The sequence below is a fragment of the Echinops telfairi genome, unplaced genomic scaffold (genome assembly GCF_000313985.2).
Source record: "Echinops telfairi isolate 266 unplaced genomic scaffold, ASM31398v2 ScPeMD7_12;HRSCAF=54, whole genome shotgun sequence".
Classification (NCBI taxonomy): Eukaryota; Metazoa; Chordata; class Mammalia; order Afrosoricida; family Tenrecidae; genus Echinops; species Echinops telfairi.
In genome coordinates this window covers 8,190,901-8,207,817 of record NW_022103909.1, presented here as the reverse complement: position 1 = coordinate 8,207,817, position 16,917 = coordinate 8,190,901, and the positions used below count along the sequence as shown (strand labels likewise).

At 38.0% G+C, this 16,917-nt stretch overlaps 1 protein-coding gene across 1 annotated transcript in view; it reads left to right on the top strand.

The window, feature by feature from the left end:
* The window catches only part of ARID2 (AT-rich interaction domain 2), a 191,621-nt gene that overhangs the window by 123,615 nt on the left and 51,089 nt on the right, over positions 1-16,917 (top strand). Inside the window, exons 10-13 of the mRNA XM_004711438.3 lie at positions 10,316-10,397; positions 12,505-12,639; positions 13,508-13,704; positions 13,967-16,812. Coding sequence (XP_004711495.1) covers positions 10,316-10,397; positions 12,505-12,639; positions 13,508-13,704; positions 13,967-16,812 — 3,260 coding nt within the window. The remainder of the gene's footprint in view (positions 1-10,315; positions 10,398-12,504; positions 12,640-13,507; positions 13,705-13,966; positions 16,813-16,917) is intronic.

The following is a 16,917-nucleotide window of genomic DNA, read 5'->3' as shown; positions in this document are numbered from 1 at the left end:
AACTGTGATGCATTATAGGGTATGTATTCTAATATCTTTAATATTTGCGTACTGTAGAAGCACAATTAAGATGAACACAGAAGAATAGTATAATTGAAAAATCATGTTGAGAATGATTTGAGGAAGAGTATGAGGGACTATCCTAATTATAAGTGCAATTAGAAATATCTAGTGGGCATTATATGTGATTTTGGTCATGGCAGATTGACCTACCAGGAATAGGATAATCAGAGATTGATTGCCTTATAATTCTCCCAGGTAGTCATTAGAGCATAGGTGGGGATACCCCCCCCCCAAAAAAAGGGAAAAGGCTCTGATGGGTGGAACTTTCATAATAGGCATTTTTCCCCATTAAGCAAGCATCGAGCAGCTCGCTTTAAGTTAGTGCACCCTATTTTGACTTTGCTGGAGAAAGTTTTCTCTGGTCACAGTGAATTTTTTCTTAAGAGCAGTTTGTTTCAGTTTTTGTGATGTCCGATTTAAGAGAACAGTGTATGGCCGTGAAGTTTTATTTCATGCTCAGAAAATGCTGCAGAAACTATTGTGATGTTGAACACAGCTTGCAAGGACAACCCTATGGGAAAACTCAAGTGTACAAGTGGTTTTCTCCTTTCAATAAAGGTGAAATGTCGATTGATGACAAACCTCGTTTGGGACGGCTATCAACTTCCTAGATGGTCGATGTCAACAAAACGCGTGCACTTGTGCTCGAAAACCGACGACCATTGAAGAGATGGTGAAGTTATCTGGACTATCTTGGAGCTTGGTTCAGCGAATTTAATGGACGATTTGGGAATGTGAAGGGTCACTGTGAAATGACTGACCAGGACAAAGAACGTGTAGTGGAAACAGGCCATGCTTTGAAATAACAGCTCTGAAGCAACCCAGACTTTTTTCCCAAAGCTATTATTGGTGAGGAGACATGGTGCTATTTTTACAGCCCCAAAAGCAAACATCAATCAAGCTAGTGAAAGGATCCATCATCACCCTGCCCAAAAAATTCACATCAAGTGAAACCAAAGATCAAAATGCCCATTTGGTTTTTTGATGTGAGGTGGATAGTGCATTTGGAGTTCGTTCCACCAGGTCAGATTGATCAAGATTTCTATTTAGAGATTCTGAAAAGATTGCATAACAGTGTGTGACAAAAAGGTCTGTTTTGTGGCAGACAGATGATTGGTTTTGCCACTATGACAGTGCACCTGCTCACGCAGCCTCCCAGTATGCCAGTTTTTTGCAGAACACAGCATGTCTCTCTTGCCCCATGCACCTTACTCACCTGACCTCGTACCGTGTGGCTTCTTTTTGTTTCCGCAAATGAAGAAGGACATGAAAGGACAGCAATTTGATGACGTAGAAGAGGTGATTCAAAACAAACGAGGGAGGTGCTGTCAGCCATCCAAACAGATGAATTTGAAAAAGGTTTCCAGGAACAGAATCACATATTTGACAAATGGTAGTAAGTGTAATGAAGAGTACTTTGAAGGTGACAATGTTATTTTGTTAAAAACAAAATGTAAATACATAGCTTTGAAAAAAATTCCAGGGTTTTTTTGGACGGCTACCCCCTTATAGGTTATACACCTAACTCTTAAAACCATTTTTAATGACTTAAAAGTAAAGGAGGAGCAGGCACACTTGAACACATGGAAATACATGCAAACCTCTATTACCTGCGCATGTGCATCCTCCTAAGGATCTTTGGCTCACTTCTTCTGTTAACTCAAATCTCTTTAGTCATAATGCAGGGCTGTCAAAGAGAAAGGCTGAAGCTTTCTCTTCAGACTTTGAGTCTCTTTTCTCCTGGCTAATTGTAGTCATCATTTCTTATTTTAGCACTCTCAGACTCTTTGTAGAGTGCTTTCTCACCTCCTTTAGTCCAGAGAACAACCCACTCCAATATGTATAGTATATGTCCTCCTTCCTCCTACTTCCCAAGACACCTCTCATTCCTTGAGTGAAATATGCTCATTTTCTCAGCGGACCTCACCTGTTACTTTGCAGTGTGGAGGCCATCTGGCATAAACAGCATCACCTTCTTACCCCTTTACTTACAAACTTAGTACATTTTAATTTCTTCTTTCAGCTTCCTCCTGCCTTTGGAAGAAATGTTATACTTCTTCTGAATCTTCTCTAAATATTAATTATTCCATCTTCTTGTTTCTCTATTTCAAACATCTATTTACCTGTTACGCCCTTTCAATCTAGTAATACATTCAAAATCTATCTCATTCTCTTCAATTGTGCCCAAGCAAAATTTTTCTTTATCTTTAACCTTTAACTATCACATCCACCAAATCACCAGTTTTTACTGATTGCGCCTAAATCCTCAAGTGTCCTCAATTGAAAGTGCTTATGACTAGGTTGAGACTATAATCATCTCTTTGCTACATAGCCTATCACGGTCTCAATCTCTTTTCTACTGTACTTCATAATACAAAGATTTCTAATTATATAAAATATGTAACATTAATCCTTATTTCATTATGTCTTTCGGAAACATCCAGAAGTGTGTTATGTGTATTTCTCTTATATAAATTTAACTAGCAAACTGGACAAGTAATTGTGTACTGTAAAGTAAGTTCTGATTCCTAGTGACCCTTTGGACAGAGACTTTCCTAGGCTATATTCATTAAAGAAGCAGATCTCCAGGTCTTTTCTCCTACAGAGTAGCTGGGGTGTTCAAACCATTGATCCTTCAGTTAGCCACTCAGCCCTTAGCCATTGTGCCACCAGGCCTTCTTGGACAAACAAGGCATGGGGGGAGGTAGGTCATTTTGACTGTCAGTCTACTTACTGAGCATTCGTGCACAGGCAATAGATAATAGCATTTCATGCATGTTGAGGAATCTACAGTAGGATGTTGCTTCTCAATCCTGACAAGTAATGGAACCATATATACTGCCAGTTAAATGTGTAATGAAAAGGATATATTGCTATTCACAAAGAAAAAATTTGAAAATTAAATTAATGGAGGGCCATAAGGAAACTAAGAAGAGTTAAAGTAATTGATAAATTATCGGTGAAGGCATTTGATTTTAATGGACCATTTTCAAAAATAGAGTCTAAAATGATTTTGATTAGTTACTGGACCTATCCAGTAATGTTCACCTTCATATAACTCCAGCCCAAAGGTCATCCTCATTTAGCAAATGAACAAAATTAAACATTGAGATATTGTAGCTTACACGTGTTTTACAGAATTTGGGTTAGGCTTCTTAAAGGTGAAAAAGAATTCAGTTTTGAGCTGATATACACATTATCACTTACTCTGGATTAAATATTTTAATTGCTTAATCAATTGTCCTACATAGTTTGTCCCTCCGCACCCATAATTTAATGCTGCTTTCTTACAGAATTGTCGTCTTCAAACTTTTTTTCATTTAACTCTACACTGTGAAGATTTATGTACTGAATACATATGAAGGTTGAGATCCAAATTCATTAATACTTTAAATAATTGCTAAGAACATTTTTTATTTTGATGAAATTTAGTATTATAAAATAAAACCATTACAATTCTTTTTGTACACAACAAAATCTTGTCGTTCATTAAGGAGAAGTAAAAAATTATTGCTGCTAGGGTCCATTTCATATATGCATGGATTTAGTAAAAATAAAATATGTTCAAACGTGACGCTGATCAGTGGATGGCTACTGATAAGTTCTCAGTCACACACCTGTCTGAGTCTTGGTAGGGTGCTTCAAAAAAATTGTAGTCAAAACAGCAGCTTGTGACGCTATCCTTTGGGACTAGTTTTTGGGATTCCAAAATAAATTTGCATACCACAAGTATATCTCTGTGGATTCTTGTGAAGACGGTTTTTCAAAAATTAAGCACTACGTTATTGAGAAAAGACCGTGTGGGGTTGAAGGGAAGAGAGAACCCCACAGAATATCACAGGTTCGGTAGGCGCAATTGTACAGTGATAAAGATTATAGTAAAGTCATAGAGAGCATGAGAGTTAAAAGATGGAGTCAAGTAATGGAGTCAGATGCAATTCATGGTAGCATTGCTCACCTCAGCCCCAATTGATGGTCCTCGTGGAGGGGGCTTAGCCGTCAGAGTAGAAGCAGCTGCCTTGTCCTCCTCAGCCACCCTCCCCAGAACCAGGGAGTCTCCTTATTTATTGCTCACCACGCATCATTTTACTTTAGGGGGATACATCACAGCATTATGCGTCACAGAGAAGGGCAGTACAATTCATCCTTGAACAAGTTTGATCACTCTGGTGTCTCATACAGTAAAACAGACAATTACAGTATTATCCTGGGAGGCATGCAAGCCCCCTGATAGCAGACAACAACCTACGTCATAGAGAGGGGTTGTAACATAGGCAATACAAGCAATAGGAGGGGGATGACCTAGGGGTGAACGTGCAATAGTAAGAGGCGGGGATAGGGGGGCATGTGTGGCAAGATGGTAACCTAAGCTTAGTCATCTTAGAGCGGTCCCGGGCTTGCCTATGGGCACTGCTTCAAGGGAACAATAACAGAAAGGAATGGGCCCTATTTGTTGTGGGATAAACAGTGGTGTCTGCTTGATCTAGACAGCTGATACCTCTCGGTGAGAATGGCTCCCAATCCACTCTTGATGGCTAAGGTTAGGGAGAGTAACCTCTGTCCTACTTTCGCTGACCGCCTTGTGTACAGTCATTCTCAAGACATATTTTGGGGGGAGACAGCTTGAGAGAAATCCTTCTGTTCCCCACAAGACCGGAAAAACTGTGCTGAGGAAAATTTTCTCCATCAATAGCAGTGAACTTGCTCATTCGTCTTGTATAGCAAAGGCTACCCTATGGGAATTTTGTTGGGAAACTTTACCACATCTGCCTTGATTTTCCCCTCTGACCGCCTTTTATTTCCCAAACTCAAAGGACATTGAAAGGACACAATTTAACCCCCTCAAGGATACCCAAAGTGCCATGTTAATGTGGTTAAATTCAAGAGCACCTAATTTTTCAGGAAAGACTTAGAGCAGTGGTTCTCCACCTTCCTAATGCCACAACCCTTCAATACAGTTCCTCATGTTGTGGTGACCCCCAACCATAAAATTATTTTCATTGCTACTTCATAGCTGTAGTTTTGCTACTGTTATGAATTGTAATGTAAATATCTGATATGCAGGATGTATTTTCATTGTTATAAATTGAACATAATTAAAGCATAGTGATTAATCACAAAACAATATGTAATCATATATTGTGAAATATTTATCTGTTGTCCCATGGTCTTAGTCAACCCCTGTGAAAGGGTGGTTCGACACCCCTCCCGCCCCCCCAAATGGGTCACGACCCACAGGTTGAGAACCTCTGACTTAGAGGGAAGTACTGCCCAGAGTGCATAGGCCTAGATGGTGTATGTGGCCAGAAACAGTAATTTCACATGTTGACATTTTTGTTCAAAAAAGGATGTAATTTGTAGCAATACTTTTTGACTTACCTTGTTTTTATCCATCTAAAAGATACCTAAGTTCTTAACTTTAGACATTTTACAGTATCCCTCCCTCTTTATACTTGAACTCTGATATTCTTGTAGAACTTTACTGTAATGTAAGCCATTTTATGCTTGAAAGTCTTGTTCATTACCCTATCGTCTATGAAAAAATAGACATTTTAATGTTTTTCAATTCCCAATTACTCTGTAAAGTTTAAAGTGTTTAAAACATGATTACAAACTTTAATACAAAGATTACAAAATTTTATAAGTAATCTTAAGTATGTAATAAAAGTACCAGAACCGCCTCTCTGAATGAGATAGATGGGACATTTCCCCTAGTTCTCTGCAAGCTATCCATCCAATGTATCTTTGTATTGTATCAATATTACACAATGTAATAGTGTGTATTATTAGAGTGAAACTGTATAGCACTAGTTTGGTACCTTTCTTCTTTTTTGTGAAACATTTTAAAAATCTAGTATGCATAAATAGATGATGGTGGAACTTATTCCAAAAATTAGGGTGTACCATTGTTATTTTTTGTCCCATCATTATTTTTAATGTTCAGCTGGCAACTTGATTTAAGTCTTCATTTTTATTGGAATCAAAGAGTTGACACCAGTCACTAAAGACATTTTCATTTGTGCAAAGTATGTAAAAAGAATTTAACAAGACGACCATAAAGTACACTTGTTGTTACTCTTTTAAGTATAGGGACCTTGTTTAACCAAATTTATTCAGAAAGTATTAGCACATTGATTCTCAAACATTAGGGTGCATTGGAATCACCTGTGGTGAGCTCATTAAAATGCATTCTGATTACGCCATCACTAGAGTCTGATCCAGGGAGGGCCTGAGAATTTGCAGTTAATAAAAGGTCCCATAAGATGCTGACACTGCTTGTTGGAGGACTACACTTGAGGACCATAAGTTAGGAAAACTGAAATATTGCCCATATCAAGAACACTACAGTATTTTCTGATAAAGTATGTTGATTATGTACTTTGAATACATTTAGTCAAAACCTTGGCACTGCGATTACCTCATTCAATGGCTGGTGTAAAGTTCTAGCACATAGCCAGTGGTTTGTGTTGTCAGAAATATGTGCTTTAGTCGGCCTCCTTTTCTGTTGCACTTGGTTCTTCTATTCAAGAAAGCATTAAACATGTTCATATTTAACTTTACTTCAGAATTCGAATCACAAAATAGTTAACATTGCCATGTATTTTTATGTGAATGGAATAAAATATCGCCATGTTCCACATTTAATAAAAACAGGGAAATTTTTATCTTATATGCTCAACCCAAGGCTCCCTCAGGGGCTTGGCTCTGATCTGGTTTGAACTGGTTCAGTCATGGCTGAAGAAGCAAAACTAGAACACATCTGAATTAAAATTTTTTTTATTATTTGGAGTGCTAACTGGATTGTGAAAAATCATAGTTTATAGCCCTAAAATGGGATATTAAGAACAGGAGCCTGACCCATGACATTGGAACACACATTCAAAGCTGTGTGATTCGAACCATTTTTGTCTGGGGCATTGCTGGGTTTTGACTAAGTCAGTAGAATTGGTTGCTATACAATACCTTTGTTACTCTTGTTTTCTAAGTTTCTGTAAAGGCTTTGATCCTTAGTTTTTCCTGTTCCAGTATCATTACATTGACCATGACTGAACTGGACTGAACAGGTGTGGAGTCGTGCTCAAAAGTAATGCATTCTTTGACAGTTGTTGAGGGATAGAGGAGATTAGGACATTAAGTAAAATTGTCACCACCATATCTAAATTCAGAACACACAAATGACAAGAATATTTAATATCTAATATCATGTTTTGCCCTTAACAAAAAAAAATCTCTGCTATCAATCGATGCCAATTCATAGTGACCCTATAAGACAGGTTTGAAGTGCCCCTGAGTTTGTGAGACTGGAACTGTACAGGAGTAGAAAGCCTTTTAGTTCTCCTGCTGAGCGGCTGGTGGGTTCAAGCTGCTGGCCTTGCAGTTAGCAACCTAACATGTAACCACTTAGCAACCGCTCTAGCTCCTTAATAGTAATATATTAACCACAGGAATAGTTAGGAAGCCTTACCATACTATTTTGTTAAAAGAAGCTTGTGAGCCGTAGTGTTTCTTATCCTCTTTGTTTGCTATCTTGTTGTGGTTTTTAACCTAGAGAAATGCACCTCTTCCGGACCAGTGGTGAGAGTGGCAATGCCGGCAGGTGGAGGGAAGGTGGGGTGGAAAGGGGGAACAGATTACAAGTCTCTACATATAACCTCCTCCTTGAGAGACAAGACAACAGAAAAGTGGGTGAAGGGAGATGTTGAACAGTGTAAGACATGACAAAATAATAATTTATAAATTACCAAACATTCATGAGGGAGGGGGAACAGGGGAGGGAGATGGGAAAATGAGGAGCTGATACCAGGGGCTTAAGTGGAGAGCAAATGTTTTGAGAAGGATGAGGTCAACGAATGTACAAATGTGCTGGACACAATGGATGAATATATGGATTGTGATGAGTTGTACGAGCCCCCAATAAAATGATTTCTATAATAACAATAGTAAAAGGAAGTATAGTGCTTACTATGTGCCAGTCACTGTTTTTAAGTGATTTATATAAAAATTTTCCTCACTCTCATAACAATGAGGTCAGTTACTGTTACTATTTCCCATTTTATACACAGATGGTTAGTTTAAGTAACTCACTATTGATTACATAGCTATAGTGAATATTGTAACCCTAGGAGTCCTGGTGGCATAGTGGGTTATGAGTTGGGATTGCCAACCGCAAGGTCAGCAGTTCAAAACCAGCAGACCCTTCACTAGAGAAAGATGAGTCTTCCTACTCCTGTAAAGAGCTAACACCTCAGAAACCCAACAGGTGCAGTTCTATGTCTTACAAGGTCGCTATGAATGAAAATTGACTCCATGACAGTGACTTTGGTTTTCTGGTATTATAACCCTGGAGCCAGCCTGTCTGGCTCTTGAAACATACATCAGGCTATAATCCTGCAATACTTTAAAGGATGGGTGAGAGCAGATATAAGTTCTGATGCAAAGAAGTTTTAGCAAATTTGAATACGTTGGAATTTATTCTTAAAACTGACTGTATACTTTAGCATATCTTCAGATATCCTTCCCAGTTTGTATTCTTAATCCAGTTGCTTTCTTTGTTTGCATTATTCAGTTTTTATAGTTTCTCAATTTCTGTTGTTTTCAAAAATTGACAAATTGATATGAATAGGTTTTCATACCTAAGTGACGACAAAGGGAAAGAGCCCTCTAGATGGAGTCAGACCCGGAAAGGCCTCGTTTTAGGTGATGCATGTTTGGAAAGAGAAGAAAAGAGAATCCTGAGTTACCAGCAGAAAGGCGGCTTTGGTTATAATACTTATGTTCTCCTTTAAAGAATATTTTTCAGTTGCATTCAGCTCTGCTAGCCTCACAGATTTCTTCTGTGAACAAATCAGGAACTTAATCTCTTAAGATTACCCTGTAAATTTTTTCTCAACTGTAAAATGGGGATAATTTAATTTGTACAGTATATACTTGTGTATAAGCCGAGTTTTTCAGCACTTTTTAATGCAGTTTTTGTGGTAAAACTAGGTGCCTCAGCTGATATTCAGGTCAGCTTATACTCCAGTATATACAGTACTTATAAATAAGACTAAAACAAATAATATAAATGTAAGTTGCATACTATAGTGTCAATGTTCACTAAATGGCTGTTATTAGCTAGTTCAATAAAAGCCTAGATACCTAGTTAAAGATCATGAGAACGTCTAGTCATTCACAGATTAAGCTGTGCTACAGAGCCCATCTAGCTTCCCGTGTTTCAGAAACACATTGTTGCTACCCGAGGGTTCTGAGACGCTTTGCTAAAATGTCATCTGAGAAAAAATAGGTAGGTCTATATGTTTAAAGCTATAAAATAATGCTGATTCAATGGTGAATAAATATATATGATTCATCTTTATTGTAAAATGACCAAGATTGTTTTGTATATTTTGTGCTTTCCTTAATACCTGTGTATAGCATAGCAGAAAAGAAAAGATAAATTCATTTTTCTACAAATCTATTTAACTTTCTAGGAAACAGATAATTTACTTCATATATATATATATATATATATGTCATCAAGTAGCTATGTTAGTGACAGTTTAGAAATTATATATGTAGTAAGATTAATAACAAGAACTTTTTTACAAACCTTTTTTCCTCTTACAGGACAAAAAATATGTATATATACTTAAGAACTATTATTGCAATAGATCTTGTTTCTTTCCCCCATTAAGACTAATCTATTAAAACATATTCTTTTTCTTTAACATTTTCTTGACTAAGGAATTTTGTAACTTTTGCTCATTTTATCCTCAAAATGTGTGCATGCCAAATATGTGTGCATGCCACTTAGAGAGTTAATAATGAACTTACATTTAGATATTTAGAAGTAAAGTCATAATTTCTGTAACTAAGAGATTCTATAACTAAACTGAGATGTTTTGTTGATGTGTTGAGCTGAATGAACTGAATGATTATTTTAATTCTATGAAATATCTGTACTAACCTTCAGAAGATTTCAGTAATAAGTTAATGTATTTAAAATATTTAATTTGGTGCCTTGACTCCCGTTGATTTTTACCATAGTCATCAGTATTATTTTAATGATGTGAAAACAAGTTTATGTAAGGCATCTCAAACAGTGCCTTATACCCTATATGCTTCATTACCTACTAGTCATCTTCCTCAAGTTTATATAACTATTTAAAAGGTATTCTTGGTGACTATTAATTTGTTCAGTATCCAGGAATTGAATATGGCAGATAGTGACTACATTTTTTAAATGATGTAGCTAATGTATTTTTTTCTTTAGCTTCCAGAGCAGTTGTAGCACAGCATGTTGGTCCACCTCCAGGAATAGTGGAAATAGATAGTGAGAAGTTTGCTTGTCAGTGGTAAGTGCTTTACTTTTATTAAGGCTTTGCCCTTGGGAAGAATTCTTTTTGTGAGAGTAGAATATTATTCCATATACCCAAAAGGACAGTGTTAAATCATGTCACGTGTGTGATGCAATCATTTGAAAGGAAAATGCTCACCAGAGTTCAATGAGATTTTGACTAAATTATACCTTTTCAGATTAAATTTTGTGTTATATGTTCAAAGTTACCTCTGACTATAGACATTAAGATTTATCAGATTATAAAGTTTGTTTTTCTAAAGGTTATATGTGGTTAGAATTATATTGGACTGAGTTTCAGAAAAGAAAACTAACATTTGTTATTAATATCTCATCTTCCTTACCAAAACCAAAACTTCTTGCTCATTGATAGTCAATTTTACCTTTTTATGAGTAGTAAACTGAATGAATCAAATGACAGGACAGTCGGTTATCTACAATAAACAACTTGAAAGTATATTTTTGAGAAAGCTGATTAGTCCGAACTCAGTTCCTTTGAGGGTGGAGGGAAATGAGGTAACTTGATTAGGCTTTATTTTCCTATGAATAGTTGCCCTAATATTGTTTAAGTACAAATTTAATTCCCTAGGAAAAGATTGAAACAATAATAGATTTAAATATAACATCACTGTTCAATGATGCACCAAGTTTTAAAATTCCTCCCTTGATTCCTTTCTTCCCATCCTGTAATATTATTTGTCTCCCGTTTCCTGTGCTTGTTACTCTGTCTTCCACGTTTTTGGTGCTCTCATAGCTTTTGTTCCTAAGACGGTTGTCTCTAGACATTACTACTTTGCTTAAGTGAGGTTAATAGTGTTTATGTATCATTTCATTCTTGTGGGTTTTTCTTCAATCTTTTATACTTTGAACCTTTGTACTTGGTGAATCTTTTCCAGTAGTATTGAGAGGTGTCTTATCAAACATTGAAACTAAAATGAAGTTTTTATATGTAGACTTTTTCAAAATCTTGATACAGAAAGGATTATGAAAGTTGGAAAATGTGTCACAACCACTAAAAATAATGTACATATTTTTAGGTACAGATTTGATCTTAAAATTTTCAGTTGTACATTTCACCTGCTTCATATGAGGGGTAGAAGAGAGAATTACTTTATAATTCTTTTATCATAATTATTATTTGATTCATTTTAAAGGAAACATGTATAGTAAGTAGCCAGTTATGTATACCGAGTTCTGGAAATAGTCTTGTGAGGGTAACTAACTTATACATGGAAATTACTTTAAGAAAAAAATAACTGAAGTTTGAATTAACTTATAATGGGTTAGAAAGTAAAGGCGTTCTGAGTTGGGAGTTGGGAATGTGTGGCATGAGAAATGTCATTGTTTTGGGGAGTGGTCGACAAGGTCAGGTAAGTTTTGTTTCCTAAGGAGAGAGCCATGAAAATTTAACCTAGTTGACCGGTCTCCTGCCACCATTTTGCTAATCTGCAGTAGAAACGGGGTGGGAGGGGTGGGGGGGGGGGCTACCTTATCTTTCAATTCTGTCAATCAGTGAACTTTTTGAAGCCTTCTTTTAGCTCATAGGAGCCCTGGTGGTATAGTGGGTACACATTGGGCTATGATCTGCAAGGTCAGCAGTTCAAAACCACCAGCCATTCCTCAGGAGAAAGATGGAGCTTTCTATACCCACAAGGATTTACAGTCTCAGAAACTCACAGTCCTCCTTGTCCTACAGAGTCACTGTGAGTGGGCATCAACTTGGTGGCAAGTTTGGGTGTTCAGAGTTTTGTAGCTCGTAATCAAGACTATCTCAGGATTGTTACTAGAAAGGAACCTGAGTAGATAACCACTAAATAAAACTATTTGTTCTAGGACATTTGTGGTAAGCAGACCAACTTTACATTCACTAAGATGTGAAAAATGTTTTGTATTTGTTGTAATATTTTTTGTATGAAACTAAAATAAGAAAGATTTAGTCATTAACCTCTTTTTAAGTCTGTTAGCATGTATTTTTGCTCATAATGTGAAATTTCATTACTACGTATAATTATCCATTTATAATACAATGCCTTTAAATGGTTTTGGTACCTTTAATTACATTCTCTCCTGTGGTATTAATGCCTTTTATTTTTCTCTCATTTTAGGCTCAATGCTCATTTTGAAGTAAATCCAGATTGTTCTGTCTCTCGAGCAGAAATGTATTCTGAATACCTCTCAACTTGTAGTAAATTAGCCCGTGGTGGGATCCTAACATCAACTGGATTTTATAAATGTCTTAGGTAAGGTACATAGTTCTTCAATTTGAATTAAATGTATTTATATCACTTGCAATACTTGCTCTTTAGAGGAACTAGCAAACATTTATCTACCGTTTTAAAGATCTCCAACAACTTGGTATTTTATATGGTTAGGTTGTACGGTGGTAGAAGTTTAAATAAAAGAGAATTTCAGAAATCACAACTGGCTTTTGTGCTTTGAACATTATGAAGTTTACCAAAAGAAAGAAAAGAGACAGTATAAGATATGATAAATTAATAATTTATAAATTATCAAGGGTTCATGAGGGAGGAAAGAGTGGGGGGTGGCGGAATGAGCTGATAGCAGGGGCTTATGTGGAGAGCAAATGTTTTGAGAATGATGAGGGTAATGAATGTACAAATGTGCTTTATACAATTGGTGTATGTATGGATTGTGATACGAGTTGTATGAGCCCCCAGTAAAATGATTAAAAAATTAATAATTTTTAAAGAAATTTGTTTTCTTACCTGCTGTGCATGACATGACCCCCCCCATTTTAAATCATGCATTTTTTTAAAGTCATGAATAATACGCTATACTAGTATTGTAGATTCAAATATTAAGGTTTTTAATATTTTCTAAAGTTTAGAACATGGGTATTAAATACATGCTGTTTTGTTTTGATGAGTCAAATCTAATAAAACACTTAATAAGTAAAGATTTCTTTTAAATGAGAGTATTAATCCACAATGTATTTTCTGGCTTCCTGGCCTCAAAGAATATAAGAATCATAATGGTTCATAGATAAGTATCAGATAATATGCTACTGCTGTGCATATAAACATTGTGTTAGAAGTCACTGTTTTTTGCTAGTTATCAAAACTAATTGAGCATATGTGTGCTTAACAGAACGGTCTTCCCAAATCACACAGTGAAGAGAGTGGAGGATCCCAGTAACAATGGGCAAGCGCATATTCATGTAGTAGGGGTGAAACGGAGGGCTATACCACTTCCCATTCAAATGTACTATCAGCAGCAACCAGCTTCTACTCCAGTTGTTCGGGTTGATTCTGTTTCTGAGGTTTCTCCAGCTCCTTCACCTGCAGGTATTTGTGTGTGTGTGGTTAATGCTAATTTAATAATTAAAAAGTAAACAAAAAATTATTTTTATATTTTTCAGTGTATAAATTTTTATGTCTCTAGTTGTGTTTTCTTACATGGTCTCTTGTTTTATAATATTGATATAATTCAGAGCTACTCTGTTCATTTCCAAAAATTACTTTCCCTTGTATTAAATAAAATACTTAATTTTTACTTGTAGCTCTTGTATATCATTTAGAAATTTTGACTTTTCCTTCATATTTTCAGGACTCCCTCATGGACCACAAACTGTAGGAAATCCTTTCCAGAGGACTCCTGTTACCAACCAGTCTTCAAATTTGACTGCAACACAAATGTCTTTTCCAGTACAGGGTGTTCATACTGTGGCACAGACTGTTTCAAGAATTCCACCAAGTCCTTCCGTTCTTACCCACCAGCAGCAAAGTGCTCCAGTGACTGTCATTCAAAATAAAGCTCCAATTCCTTGTGAAGTTGTTAAGGCTACAGTAATCCAGAATTCTATACCCCCGTCAGCAGTACCTGTTAGTATTGCTGTTGGAGGAGGAGCTGCACAAGGTTCTGTGGTTCAGAATCATAGTACAGGGCCACAGCCTGTTACCGTTGTGAATTCTCAGACATTGCTTCACCATCCACCTGTAATTCCACAGCAGTCTCCATTACACACCGTGGTACCAGGACAAATACCTTCAGGCACTCCTGTTACAGTAATTCAGCAAGCTGTACCACAGAGTCATATATTTGGCAGAGTACAGAATATACCAGCATGTACTTCTACAGTTTCACAGGGTCAGCAGTTAATCACCACATCACCCCAACCTGTGCAAACTTCATCTCAACAGACATCAGCTGGTAGCCAGCCACAAGACACTGTTATCATAGCACCGCCACAGTATGTAACAACGTCTGCATCCAATATTGTCTCAGCAACTTCAGTACAGAATTTTCAGGTAGCTACAGGACAAATGGTTACCATTGCTGGTGTCCCAAGTCCTCAGCCCTCAAGGGTAGGGTTTCAGAACATTGCACCAAAACCTGTCCCTTCTCAACAAGTACCATCGACGGTAGTACAGCAGCCTATTCAACAACCACAGCAGCCAACCCAACAAAGTGTCGTCATAGTAAGCCAACCAGCTCAACAAGGTCAAACTTATGCACCAGCCATTCACCAAATTGTTCTTGCTAATCCGGCAACTCTTCCAGCTGGTCAGACAGTTCAGCTAACTGGACAACCAAACATAACTCCATCCTCCTCACCATCACCTATCCCAGCTACAAATAACCAAGTCCCTACGGTCATGTCATCTTCAGCTTCCACCCCTCAATCACAAGGGCCACCCCCTACAGTCAGTCAAATGCTATCTGTGAAAAGGCAGCAGCAGCAGCAGCAGCAGCAGCATTCACCAGCACCCCCACCACAACAGGTACAAGTACAAGTTCAACAGCCACAGCAGACGAACACAGGAATTAGTCAGCCTGCTTCTGGTGAATCAAGTTTAATAAAACAATTGCTGCTTCCAAAGCGTGGTCCTTCAACTCCGGGTGGGAAGCTTATTCTCCCAGCTCCACAGATTCCTCCCCCTAATAACGCAAGAGCTCCCAGCCCTCAAGTGGTCTATCAGGTGGCCAATAACCAAGCCACAGGTTTTGGAGTACAGGGGCAAACTCCAGCTCAGCAACTATTGGTGGGACAGCAAAATGTTCAGTTGGTCCAAAGTGCATTGCCACCAACAGGAGGAGTACAAACCATGCCCATCTCTAACTTACAGATATTGCCAGGCCCACTGATCTCAAATAGTCCAGCAACCATTTTCCAAGGAACTTCTGGCAACCAGGTAACCATAACAGTTGTGCCAAATACAAGTTTTGCAACTGCAACTGTGAGTCAGGGAAATGCAACGCAGCTCATTGCTCCAGCAGGAATCACCATGAGCGGAACACAGGCAGGAGTTGGACTTCAGGTACAACCGCTTCCAGCCACTCAAGCATCTCCAGCTGGACAATCACCATGTACTACTGCTACTCCCCCATTCAAAGGTGATAAAATAATTTGCCAAAAGGAGGAGGAAGCAAAGGAAGCTACAGGTTTACATGTTCATGAACGTAAAATTGAAGTCATGGAGAACCCGTCCTGCCGACGAGGAGCCATGAACACCAGCAATGGGGACACAAAAGAAAATGAAATGCAGGTGGGAAGTCTTTTAAATGGGAGAAAGTACAGTGACTCAAGTCTACCTCCTTCAAACTCAGGGAAAATTCAAAGTGAAGCTAATCAGTGCTCACTCATCAGTAATGGGCCATGGTTAGAATTAGGTGAGAATGGAGCATCTGGAAAACAAAACGCAGAACAAATGGACATGCAGGACATCAAAAGTGATTTCAAAAAATCCCTAGTTAATGGAATCTGTGATTTTGATAAAGGAGATGGTTCTCACTTAAGCAAAAACATTCCGAATCACAAAACTTCCAATCATGTGGGAAATGGTGAGATATCTCCAGTGGAACCACAAGGGACTTTAGATGCCACTCAGCAAGATACTGCCAAAGGTGATCAACTAGAAAGATTTTCTAATGGACCGATATTAACTTGGGGTGGTTCACCATCTGCGTGCAGTATACAGGAGGCTTCAAGTGTGGCAACACAGCAATTTAGTGGTACTGACTTGCCTAATGGACCTCTAGCTTCAAGTTTGAATTCAGATGTGCCTCAGCAACGCCCAAGTGTAGTCGTCTCACCACATTCTACAACCTCTGTTATACAGGGGCATCAAGTCATTGCAGTTCCCCACTCAGGATCGAGAGTATCCCAGTCTCCTGCCCTGTCATCGGAAGTTCGGTCTACAAATGGCACAGCAGATTGCAGACCCGTGAAGAGGCCAGCAGAGGACACTGATAGGGAAACAGTCACAGGGATTCCAAATAAAGTAGGGGTGAGAATTGTTACTATCAGCGACCCCAACAACGCTGGCTGTAGTGCAACGATGGTCGCGGTGCCGGCCGGAGCAGATCCAAGCACTGTAGCTAAAGTAGCGATAGAAAGTGCTGTCCAGCAAAAGCAGCCCCATCCACCAACGTATGTACCGAATGCTCCCCAGGTAAGTCGGCTCTGCCATCGCTTTTGGGAAAATTCTGATGTTTCTCCCTGTCTCACTGTCAGCTCGTCTACATCTTCATGCTGTGCTCCCTTTTTTTGTTTTTCT